General features: G+C 45.8%; 1 protein-coding gene across 6 annotated transcripts; it reads left to right on the forward strand.

The window, feature by feature from the left end:
- Positions 1 to 545: 545 nt before the first annotated feature.
- Positions 546 to 11,580, forward strand: si:ch211-227n13.3 (uncharacterized). 6 transcript variants are annotated; one of them, XM_065006007.1, is made up of 7 exons: positions 548 to 937; positions 1,368 to 1,425; positions 2,306 to 2,843; positions 2,956 to 3,031; positions 3,100 to 3,192; positions 3,289 to 3,451; positions 9,579 to 11,580. In XM_065006007.1, the coding sequence occupies exons 1-7, from the start codon at positions 894 to 896 to the stop codon at positions 9,780 to 9,782; spliced, it is 1,176 nt and encodes a 391-aa protein (XP_064862079.1). In that variant the 5' UTR covers positions 548 to 893; the 3' UTR covers positions 9,783 to 11,580. The 6 variants fall into 6 exon arrangements, with proteins under 6 accessions (XP_064862083.1, XP_029512477.2, XP_064862079.1 ...); XM_065006009.1 differs by lacking the exon at positions 1,368 to 1,425 and adding an exon at positions 1,935 to 1,996 and having other exon boundaries at positions 550 to 937; XM_065006010.1 differs by lacking the exon at positions 548 to 937 and adding an exon at positions 1,935 to 1,996.
- The last annotated feature ends 693 nt before the right edge of the window (positions 11,581 to 12,273 follow it).

Raw genomic sequence — 12,273 nt, forward strand, 5'->3', positions numbered from 1 at the left:
GGGTCTCAATGGAGGGAGCAGCCTCTCTGAGTTACTGGTGGCTGTTTAACAGTCTGATGGCCTTGAGATAGAAGCTGTTTTTCAGTCTCTTGCCTTCTGGATGGTAAGCGGGGTGAACAGGCAGTGGCTCGGGTGGTTGTTGTCCTTGATGATCTCTATGGGCTTCCTGTGACATCGGGTGGTGTAGGTGTCCTGGAGGGCAGGTAGTTTGCCCCCGGTGATGCGTTGTGCAGACCGCACCACCCTCTGGAGAGCCTTGAGGTTGAGGGCGGTGCAGTTGAAGACAGGATGCTCTCAATTGTGCATCTGTTTTTATGCATTGAAAAAAATCAGAGTGGACCAGATTGACACGCTCTCGACACAATTTATTGTTTCTGTAGTGACGATTCGCCCACTTTAGATACCTATGTTGTAATTTATCTGCAGAAAAACATTGTTTTTTTAGCTGAAAAAGCAGTAGAATGCAGAACAGGGATTCGAATGAACGGCTCTTTCACACAATGCTATTCGGTTCTCGAAGTTCATCAGAAAGAGCCGTTCGTTGGCGAACAACACGTCACCCGTGCGCATGTGCTGAAGTTTGATGTGAGTTTTGCGCGAGAGAGGTGAGTTGTTGCTGCCTCGAAGCTAACCGAAATCTGCCTCGAAACTAACCGAAATCTGCCTCGGTCCTAACCGAAATCTGCCTCGGTCCTAACCGAAATCTGCCTCGATCCTAACCGAAATCTGCCTCGGTCCTAACCGAAATCTGCCTCGGTCCTAACCGAAATCTGCCTCGGTCCTAACCGAAATCTGCCTCGGTCCTAACCGAAAACCGCTTTCCTTCGCCGTCCGTTACTTTCAAACATCTAGTTACGGTAGTTAGCAAAAGCTCAAAGCAGGAGACCTCGGAGATGATTCTTTCTAAGCGGATAGACTATGAACATTTTGAGACTCAGTAAGTAACTTTTAGCCAGCTAATACAGTAACTGTTTTGACGCTGATGGCTAACATAAACACAACAAACAGTTAGCTAACTGAGTTAGCTTAGTTAACTAGCTACTGTATAGGTTTTTGTAGGCTGTGTTGTACCTATCCCAGGCAGATCACTTGGTTTGGCTCGGACATTTGTTCTAGCTAGCTGGTAAGATTTCAGTGCAGTCATTTACCTTAGCTAGCTAGCAGCATGTTAGCAACAACCACAGATGGAAGTAGCGTTAGTGGCAATAGCTAGTTAGCTAGCAGCATGTTAGCAACAACCACAGATGGAAGTAGCGTTAGTGGCAATAGCTAGTTAGCTAGCAGCATGTTAGCAACAACAACAGATGGAAGTAGCGTTAGTGGCAATAGCTAATTAGGCAGCAAACAGTTGGTCCTTTTATTCACAGGTCTCAATATTCGACAGACCAAGGAAGTCAAGGAGGTGAGACCGGTGGCTACATCAGGGTAGGCAGCTAGAAGCACAACATTAAAGTACCACTCGTGTCTCCCTTTCACCTCCATTTAACACCTTGTTTAGTTAACAAAAGGCACATCTGAATAGGTGGTCCTGGTAAGTCATGACAGCAGAAGTTCATTTAGTGTGTGTACTTTACAGTATTTATACTTGGGATATTGCTTTTCAACAGGCAAAGTTCACAAATCGTTGTCTTTAACTATATCCCTTTCATACGCATACCAAAATCCCACACATTTATGGCTGCTTTTTTGTGTAATTGAAAGGGATAGTGGTAAGAAGAAAGAAAAACATGACACATTTAAAACCCACCTAAAGAACTAGTCAAGATTGCTTCATTTTCAGACCCTGTAAAATACAGGAATTGGGTCTGTGAGAATGGTTCTGTTGTTTTGCAGGTAGATGTTTTACACTTCCATTGTTTAAAACACCTCCCTCATTTGAAATGAAAAACAATGTTTTTTTGGTATTGTAAGTAATTATAGGTCATATTTCATAGAAATCTGGAAACACTGGGCCGTTACTTTAACAACACCCCTCCCAATCAGCTGAATCTGCAGGGTTTGTGTGTGTAATGCTCTCCCTGTGTTGCAGCTGAATCTGCAGGGTTTGTGTGTGTAATGCTCTCCCTGTGTTGCAGCTGAATCTGCAGGGTTTGTGTGTGTAATGCTCTCCCTGTGTTGCAGCTGAATCTGCAGGGTTTGTGTGTGTAATGCTCTCCCTGTGTTGCAGCTGAATCTGCAGGGTTTGTGTGTGTAATGCTCTCCCTGTGTTGCAGCTGAATCTGCAGGGTTTGTGTGTGTAATGCTCTCCCTGTGTTGCAGCTGAATGTGCAGGGTTTGTGTGTGTAAAGATCTCCCTGTATTGCAGGTGAATCTGCAGTATTGTGTGAGGTGGGGAAGCTCCATGCGTCCATCCAGACTGAGTCGCTCAGCCTCCACCAAGGCCTCTGAAGCCTGGGGCTCCAGTGACCCTGCTGCCCAGCCGGGGATGACGAGGAGGAGGAGGAGGAGTAGTAGTAGGCGGCGAGGGCAGGGTGAAGGGACAGGGCCGGACTGGGACTCTGCTGACTCAAGCATCGTGATCTCAGACGAGACCACGGATCTTGACCTGATTGACCATCACCATGGAAACCACAGTGTCTCAGAATGTGGGTCACCACCGCTAGAGCTGTCAGTCAGCCAGGGGAAGGCTGTGATTGGTGGAAAGGTGACAGGGCAGACGGAAAGAGGCGTAGAGTCAGACGCTGAATCCTGCTGCTCATTGGACAGCATTGTCTCTGGCCCCTCCTTCATGGTTCAAGGCACTCCACTAACTCTTCCCCCTGGTCTGTGTTTGACATGTCAGAGACTTCACAGTGAAGCCCAGAGGGGAAGACCCACTCCGCTGGACAAACTAACAGACAATGGTGAATATACACAAACACACCCACCCTGTCAGAGAAGTCCTGTACCGAGCAAAACAAACCTACTGAGCAGATGTCTGATTCTAATAGACATTCTCTCTGATTGGTCTATCAGATCCCACTTCCTTGTCATGTGACCAATGGGTTCTCATGAAGAAGTGGACACCCAGAAGACCACAGAACATCAAAGGGTAAGAGAGAGGAATGTGTGTGTGTGTGTAAGTAAGTAAGTAACCCACAGTACTGCTGTTGCTATCAGGAGGCTGTGGATCCATCTGGGCCGGATTAGACACAGAGAGCAGACCAGGGGAGAACAGCCAGCCTGCTCCAGACCACACATTTTCCTACAGAGGTAACACACACTCACAACCTGAGGTAACACAGTTAAATAAAGGTTCAATTTAACACACTCACTCACTCACTGAAGTAACAAACACCTTGTGTGTAGGAACCTGGGGAGATATGAGAACCAGGCTGTGAGCAGAGGGAGGAAGAGGAAGAAGAGGTCCAGAGGAAGTCGTCAGAGGGCGGGAACATGCATCCAAAGCAACAGTCTCAACCGCAGTGGTCTCCATAGCAGCGCTCTCCATAGCGATCCTGATGAAAAGGCGGTAGGTAGCCCAGATTTGCGTTATTTCACAAAGTTCTATCTAGCGCTTCTGTGAACAAATCAAATGTATAGGTCTTTAATAACACTGGCCTTTAATAACACTGGTCTTTAATAACAGATAACACTGGTCTTTAATAACAGATAACACTGGTCTTTAATAACACTGGCCTTTAATAACACTGGCCTTTAATAACACTGGTCTTTAATAACACTGGCCTTTAATAACACTGGCCTTTAATAACACTGGCCTTTCATAACACTGGCCTTTCATAACACTGGCCTTTAATAACACTGGCCTTTAATAACACTGGCCTTTCATAACACTGGCCTTTCATAACACTGGCCTTTCATAACACTGGCCTTTCATAACACTGGCCTTTCATAACAGATAACACTGGCCTTTAATAACAGATAACACTGGCCTCTAATAACACTGGCCTCTAATAACACTGGCCTCTAATAACACTGGCCTCTAATAACACTGGCCTTTAATAACACTGGCCTTTAATAACACCTACCTTTAATAACAGATAACACTGGCCTCTAATAACACTGGCCTTTAATAACACTGGTCTTTCATAACACTGGCCTTTAATAACACCTACCTTTCATAACAGATAACACTGGCCTCTAATAACACTGGCCTCTAATAACACTGGCCTTTAATAACACTGGCCTTTAATAACAATAACACTGGCCTCTAATAACACTGGCCTTTAATAACACTGGCCTCTAATAACACTGGCCTCTAATAACACTGGCCTTTGATAACACTGGACTTTCATAACACTGGTCTTTAATAACAGATAACACTGGCCTTTAATAACACTGGCCTTTAATAACACTGGCCTTTCATAACACTGGCCTTTAATAACACTGGCCTTTCATAACACTGGCCTTTCATAACACTGGACTTTAATAACACTGGCCTTTAATAACACTGGCCTTTAGTAACACTGGCCTTTAATAACAGATAACACTGGTCTTTAATAACACTGGTCTTTAATAACACTGGTCTTTAATAACACTGGCCTTTAATAACACTGGCCTTTAATAACAGATAACACTGGTCTTTAATAACAGATAACACTGGCCTTTAATAACACTGGCCTTTAATAACACTGACCTTTAATAACACTGGACTTTAATAACACTGGCCTTTAATAACACTGGCCTTTAGTAACACTGGCCTTTAATAACAGATAACACTGGTCTTTAATAACACTGGTCTTTAATAACACTGGCCTTTAATAACACTGGCCTTTAATAACAGATAACACTGGTCTTTAATAACACTGGACTTTAATAACACTGGCCTCTAATAACATAACACTGGACTTTAATAACAGATAACACTGGCCTTTAATAACAGATAACACTGGTCTTTAATAACACTGGCCTTTAATAACAGATAACACTGGCCTTTAATAACAATAACACTGGCCTTTAATAACACTGGCCTTTAATAACAGATAACACTGGTCTTTAATAACACTGGTCTTTAATAACACTGGTCTTTAATAACACTGGTCTTTAATAACACTGGTCTTTAATAACACTGGCCTTTAATAACACTGGCCTTTAATAACACTGGCCTTTAATAACACTGGCCTTTCATAACAGATAACACTGGCCTTTCATAACAGATAACACTGGCCTTTGATAACACTGGCCTTTGATAACACTGGCCTTTAATAACACTGGCCTTTAATAACACTGGCCTTTAATAACACTGGCCTTTAATAACACTGGCCTTTAATAACACCTACCTTTCATAACAGATAACACTGGCCTTTGATAACACTGGCCTTTGATAACACTGGCCTTTGATAACACTGTCACTGGCCTTTGATAACACTGTCCTTTGATAACACTGGCCTTTGATAACACTGTCCTTTGATAACACTGGCCTTTGATAACACTGGCCTTTCATAACACTGGCCTTTGATAACACTGGCCTTTGATAACACTGGCCTTTGATAACACTGGCCTTTGATAACACTGTCCTTTGATAACACTGGCCTTTGATAACACTGGCCTTTGATAACACTGGCCTTTGATAACACTGGCCTTTGATAACACTGGCCTTTGATAACACTGGCCTTTGATAACACTGGCCTTTGATAACACTGTCCTTTGATAACACTGGCCTTTGATAACACTGGCCTTTGATAACACTGGCCTTTGATAACACTGGCCTTTGATAACACTGGCCTTTGATAACACTGGCCTTTGATAACACTGGCCTTTGATAACACTGGCCTTTGATAACACTGGCCTTTGATAACACTGGCCTTTAATAACAGATAACACTGGCCTTTGATAACAGATAACACTGGCCTTTGATAACAGATAACACTGGCCTTTGATAACAGATAACACTGGCCTTTGATAACACTGGCCTTTGATAACACTGGCCTTTGATAACACTGGCCTTTTTCTAAATGAAATTCTAATATCCATGTGACATTGTTACATACAGGGATATACAATGACATTTGAAATGATATAAGTTAATAAAATCAAGCACTTTTCAGTGTAGTTTGTATGAGGTACGCCCCATAAAAAGTCCAGTAGCCTTTACCTGTCTAGCTTGTTGTTTGTTGGCCTATCAAAGCAGCAAAGAGACTCAATGTGTACCAAGTGGAGTGACAGTCCACGAAGGCAATGCAAGATGGAGTTAAATGGCTACAACGGGCACCACCATGTAGGCTGTTGTGTTATCTGTATGGGGTTGTGGAGAAAGCACAAAATGTGGCCTCAATTAGCCTAGCTAGCTAAATAGCTACTCCAGCCCATGACCTGATGAATAACATTGTGGGTGCTACATGAATTAATTATTTAATCAGAAGTCTACACACACCTTAGCCAAATACATTTAAAGTAAGTTTTTCACAATTCCTGATGTTTAATCCTAGTATAATTCCCTGTTTTAGGTCAGTTAGGATCACCACTTTATTTTAAGAATGTCAAATGTCAGAATAATAGTAGAGAATTATTTATTTCAGCTTTTATTTCTTCCATCACATTCCCAGTGGGTCAGAAGTTTACATACACTCAATTAGTATTTGGTAGCATTGCCTTTAAATTGTTTAACTTGGGTCAAACGTTTCGGGTAGCCTTCCACAAGCTTCCCGCAATAAGTCGGGTGAATTTTGGTCCATTCCTCCTGACAGAGCTGGTGTAACGGAGTCAGGTTTGTAGGCCTCCTTGCTCGCACACGCTTTTTCAGTTCTGCCCGCAAATTTTCAATAGGATTGAGGTCAGGGCTTTGTGATGGCCACTCCAATACTTTTGACTTTGTTGCCCTTAAGCCATTTTGCCACAACTTTGGAAGTATGTTTGGGGTCGTTGTCCATTTGGAAGACCCATTTGCGACCAAGCTTTAACTTCCTGACTGATGTCTTGATGTTGCTTCAATATATACACAGAATTTTCCATCCTCATGATATCATCTATTTTGTGAAGTGCACCAGTCCCTCCTGCAGCAAAGCACCCCCACAACATGAGGCTGCCACCCTCGTGCTTCACAGTTGGGATGGTGTTCTTCGGCTTGCAAGCCTCCCCCTTTTTCCTCCAAACATAACGATCATTATGGCCAAACAGTTGTATTTTTGTTTCATCAGACCAGAGGACATTTCTCCAAAAGGTACTATCTTTGTCCCCGTGTGCAGTTGCAAACTGTAGTCTGGATTGTTTTTTTCAGGTTGTGTCGATATAGGACTCGTTTTACTGTGGATATAGATACTATTGTACCTGTTTCCTCCAGCCTCTTCAAAAGGTCCTTTGATGTTGTTCTGGGATTGATTTGTACTTTTCGCACCAAAGTACACTGATCTCTAGGAGACAGAACGCGTCTCCTTCCTGAGCGGTATGACGGCTGCGCGGTCCCATGGTGTTTATACTTCTGTACTATTGTTTAAACAGATTAACGTGGTACCTTCAGGCTTTTGGAAATTGCTTCCAAGGATGAAGCAGACTGCAATGTTTTTTCTGAGGTCTTGGCTGATTTCTTTTGATTTTCCCGTGATGTCAATCAGAGGCACTGAGTTTGAAGGTAGACATTGAAATACATCCACAGGTACACCTCCAATTGACTCAAATGATGTCAATTAGCCTATTTGAAGCTTCTAAAGCCATGACATCATTTTCTGGAGTTTTCCAAGCTGTTTAAAGGCACAGTCAACTTAGTGTATGTAAACTTCTGACCCACTGGAATTGTGATACAGTGAATTATAAGTGAAATAATATGTCTGTAAACAATTGTTGGAAAAATGAATGGGGTCATGCACAACATAGATGTACTAACCAACTTGCCCAAAACTATAGTTTGTTAACAATAAATTTGTGTAGTTGTTGAAAAACAAGTTTTAATGACTCCAACCTAAGTGTATGTAAACTTCCGACTTCAACTGTACATACATTCACACCATACCAGACAAATACAGGGGGAAAAAGAACCAGAAGTCATTTGAACCCAGTCTGACACTAAGGGCAGGTTCATATGGGAGACAAGCCTACATACAATCTGTATACACACACTGTTCTCCTGCTGGTCACAACATACACTACATGTGAGGTCGTCTTGGCTGTAGCCCAGTAGCTTCTCTCTCTGCCTCCGTCTACTTGCTCCCATCTCACCAGCACCTCCGCAGCAATAGAGCACTAGCCTCCTCCGCAGCAATAGAGCACTAGCCTCCTCCGCAGCAATAGAGCACTAGCCTCCTCCGCAGCAATAGAGCACTAGCCTCCTCCGCAGCAATAGAGCACTAGCCTCCTCCGCAGCAATAGAGCACTAGCCTCCTCCGCAGCAATAGAGCACTAGCCTCCTCCGCAGCAATAGAGCACTAGCCTCCTCCGCAGCAATAGAGCACTAGCCTCCTCCGCAGCAATAGAGCACTAGCCTCCTCCGCAGCAATAGAGCACTAGCCTCCTCCGCAGCAATAGAGCACTAGCCACCTCCGCAGCAATAGAGCACTAGCCTCCTCCGCAGCAATAGAGCACTAGCCACCTCCGCAGCAATAGAGCACTAGCCACCTCCGCAGCAATAGAGCACTAGCCTCCTCCGCAGCAATAGAGCACTAGCCTCCTCCGCAGCAATAGAGCACTAGCCTCCGCAGCAATCTAGCCTCCTCCGCAGCAATAGAGCACTAGCCTCCTCCGCAGCAATAGAGCACTAGCCTCCTCCGCAGCAATAGAGCACTAGCCTCCTCCGCAGCAATAGAGCACTAGCCTCCTCCGCAGCAATAGAGCACTAGCCTCCTCCGCAGCAATAGAGCACTAGCCTCCTCCAGCAATAGAGCACAGCCTCCTCCGCAGCAATAGAGCACTAGCCTCCTCCGCAGCAATAGAGCACTAGCCTCCTCCGCAGCAATAGAGCACTAGCCACCTCCGCAGCAATAGAGCACTAGCCTCCTCCGCAGCAATAGAGCACTAGCCTCCTCCGCAGCAATAGAGCACTAGCCTCCTCCGCAGCAATAGAGCACTAGCCTCCTCCGCAGCAATAGAGCACTAGCCTCCTCCGCAGCAATAGAGCACTAGCCTCCTCCGCAGCAATAGAGCACTAGCCTCCTCCGCAGCAATAGAGCACTAGCCACCTCCGCAGCAATAGAGCACTAGCCTCCTCCGCAGCAATAGAGCACTAGCCTCCTCCGCAGCAATAGAGCACTAGCCTCCTCCGCAGCAATAGAGCACTAGCCTCCTCCGCAGCAATAGAGCACTAGCCTCCTCCGCAGCAATAGAGCACTAGCCTCCTCCGCAGCAATAGAGCACTAGCCACCTCCGCAGCAATAGAGCACTAGCCTCCTCCGCAGCAATAGAGCACTAGCCTCCTCCGCAGCAATAGAGCACTAGCCACCTCCGCAGCAATAGAGCACTAGCCTCCTCCGCAGCAATAGAGCACTAGCCTCCTCCGCAGCAATAGAGCACTAGCCTCCTCCGCAGCAATAGAGCACTAGCCTCCTCCGCGTGCAGCAGTGCTCAGGTTAAACGTTTTTTAATTCATTAATACATTTTTATTCTGGATATCCGACGCACATTCGTGATACTGTTCGGATAGTGAAATGATTTCATAACCCCATCCCTGGCAGTTAGCGTTACCTCTCCATTGTGTATGTTGTGACCTGCAGGAGAACAGCGATGACAGCGGTCTGGAGCGTACACACAGGGTCCTCACCTTCCAGGTGGTCCCCCACACCGTTACCATGGAAACACAGGAGGAGGCCACGCCCCCACAGGAGGAGGAGCCCAGGAAGAAGAGCGGCGGCTTCAGATCCCAGCTGGCTCAGCTCCATGCCAACCGCAGCCGCGTCGTCAGGGAAACACACACATGACTGATGACATCACTGTCAGATTCCAAATATGTTCTTTATTGCCATCCTTGATTGTTTGTCAATTCTCTACCTGCTTCTGCTGTTTGTTCTCCTTCAAGCATGGCTGGAGGGAGTTACCATCATATCTCTTCCATTAGAGGGGACGTGCATGGAGTTACTATTTACACAGTGTCTCTTATACTAGTTGAATCTAGTTTTGAATGTAAATAATAATCTGCCTCGTTGTCATGTTTCTGTTGAAGTTAGTTATCTGTATCAGATCTTCCCTGTTTATTTCACACTGAAGAATACATGTTATTTTATTGTATCTCTTCTGTTCAGAGATGAGGTCTCTACTACCAGACACAGCTGGGACAGTGCCCTCTACTGATCTGGCCCGTATTCATAAACCTCAGAATAGGACTGCTGATCTAGGACCAGATCAGAATGAAGGGACAGGGGGTCCTGATCCAATTCAGAAGGGACAGGGGGTCGTAATTCTATTCAGAATGAAGGGACAGGGGGTCCTGATTCTATTCAGAAGGGAGGGACAGGGGGTCCTGATTCTATTCAGAATGGAGGGACAGGGGGTCCTGATTCTATTCAGAATGGAGGGACAGGGGGTCCTGATTCTATTCAGAATGGAGGGACAGGGGGTCCTGATTCTATTCAGAAGGGACATGGGGTCCTGATCCAATTCAGAAGGGACAGGGGGTCCTGATTCTATTCTGGAGGGACAGGGGGTCCTGATTCTATTCAGAAGGGACAGGGGGTCCTGATCCAATTCTGAAGGGACATGGGGTCCTGATCCAATTCTGAAGGGACAGGGGGTCCTGATTCTATTCTGAAGGGACATGGGGTCCTGATCCAATTCAGAATGAAGGGACAGGGGGTCCTGATTCTATTCTGAAGGGACATGGGGTCCTGATCCAATTCAGAATGAAGGGACAGGGGGTCCTGATTCTATTCTGAAGGGACATGGGGTCCTGATTCTATTCAGAATGTAGGGACAGGGGGTCCTGATTCTATTCAGAATGGAGGGACAGGGGGTCCTGATTCTATTCAGAATGGAGGGACAGGGGGTCCTGATTCTATTCAGAATGGAGGGACAGGGGGTCCTGATTCTATTCAGAATGGAGGGACAGGGGGTCCTGATTCTATTCAGAATGGAGGGACAGGGGGTCCTGATTCTATTCAGAAGGGAGTGACAGGGGGTCCTGATTCTATTCAGAATGGAGGGACAGGGGGTCCTGATTCTATTCAGAATGGAGGGACGGGGTCCTGATTCTATTCAGAATGTAGGGACAGGGGGTCCTGATTCTATTCAGAATGAAGGGACAGGGTCCTGATTCTATTCAGAATGTAGGGACAGGGGGTCCTGATTCTATTCAGAATGAAGGGACAGGGTCCTGATTCTATTCAGAATGAAGGGACAGGGTCCTGATTCTATTCAGAATGAAGGGACATGGGGTCCTGATCCTATTCAGAATGAAGGGACATGGGGTCCTGATCCTATTCAGAATGAAGGGACATGGGGTCCTGATCCTATTCAGAATGAAGGGACATGGGGTCCTGATCCTAGATCAGCATTCCTATTCAGAGATGCTTTTTGAATATTGACCAAGGCTTGACGTTGCGATGAATTTGCTAGTGCCAACTGAAAGCTACTGGCTCGAATGGGAAATAATATACTGTCCTGGGTTGACATCTGACATAAACTCAGCCAACTGTGTCTATTTTCAGAAAACTTAACATGTGTAAATATTTGTATGAACATAAGATTCAACAACTGAGACATAAACTGAACAAGTTCCACAGACATGTGACTAACAGAAATGGAATAATGTGTCCCTGAACAAAGGGGGGTCAAAATCAAAAGTAACAGTCAGAATCTGGTGTGGCCACCAGCTGCACCAGTTCTTGCTGTGAGATGTTACACCACTCTTCCACCAAGGCACCTGCAAGTTCCCGGACCTTTCTGGTGGGAATGGCCCTAGGCCTCACCCTCCGATCCAACAGGTTCCAGATGTGCTCAATGGGATTGAGATCCGGGCTCTTCGCTGGCCATGGCAGAACACTGACATTCCTGTCTTGCAGGAAATCACACACAGAACGAACAGTATGGCTGGTGGCATTGTCATGACCCAATGTTGCCTATGGACACAAACCCACCGTCGCTGGACCAGACAGGACTAGCAAAAAGTGCTCTTCACTGACGAGTCGTGGTTTTGTCTCACCAGGGGTGATGTTCGGATTTGCGTTTATCGTTGAAGGAATGAGCGTTACACTGAGGCCTGTACTCTGGAGCGGGATCGATTTGGAGGTGGAGGCTCCGTCATGTTCTGGGGTGGTGTGTCACAGCGTCATTAGACTGAGCTTGTTGTCATTGCAGGCAATCTCAACGCTGTGTTACAGGGTAGACATCCTCCTCCCTCATGTGGTACCCTTCCTGCAGGCTCATCCTGGGTACCACATGAGGGAGGAGGATCATGTCAGGATGAGCCTGCAGGAA

Source organism: Oncorhynchus nerka, linkage group LG20 (assembly GCF_034236695.1).
Source record: "Oncorhynchus nerka isolate Pitt River linkage group LG20, Oner_Uvic_2.0, whole genome shotgun sequence".
In the NCBI taxonomy this organism is placed as follows: domain Eukaryota; kingdom Metazoa; phylum Chordata; class Actinopteri; order Salmoniformes; family Salmonidae; genus Oncorhynchus; species Oncorhynchus nerka.

Excerpts from the sequence above, each read along its gene's own strand:
- si:ch211-227n13.3 (XM_065006007.1), top strand. The coding sequence starts at position 894 with ATGATTCTTTCTAAGCGGATAGACTATGAACATTTTGAGACTCA. Across the intron at positions 3,032-3,099 it reads AGACCACAGAACATCAAAGG|GAGGCTGTGGATCCATCTGG; the intron begins GTAAGAGAGAGG and ends TGTTGCTATCAG. Across the intron at positions 3,452-9,578 it reads GCGATCCTGATGAAAAGGCG|GAGAACAGCGATGACAGCGG; the intron begins GTAGGTAGCCCA and ends TGTGACCTGCAG.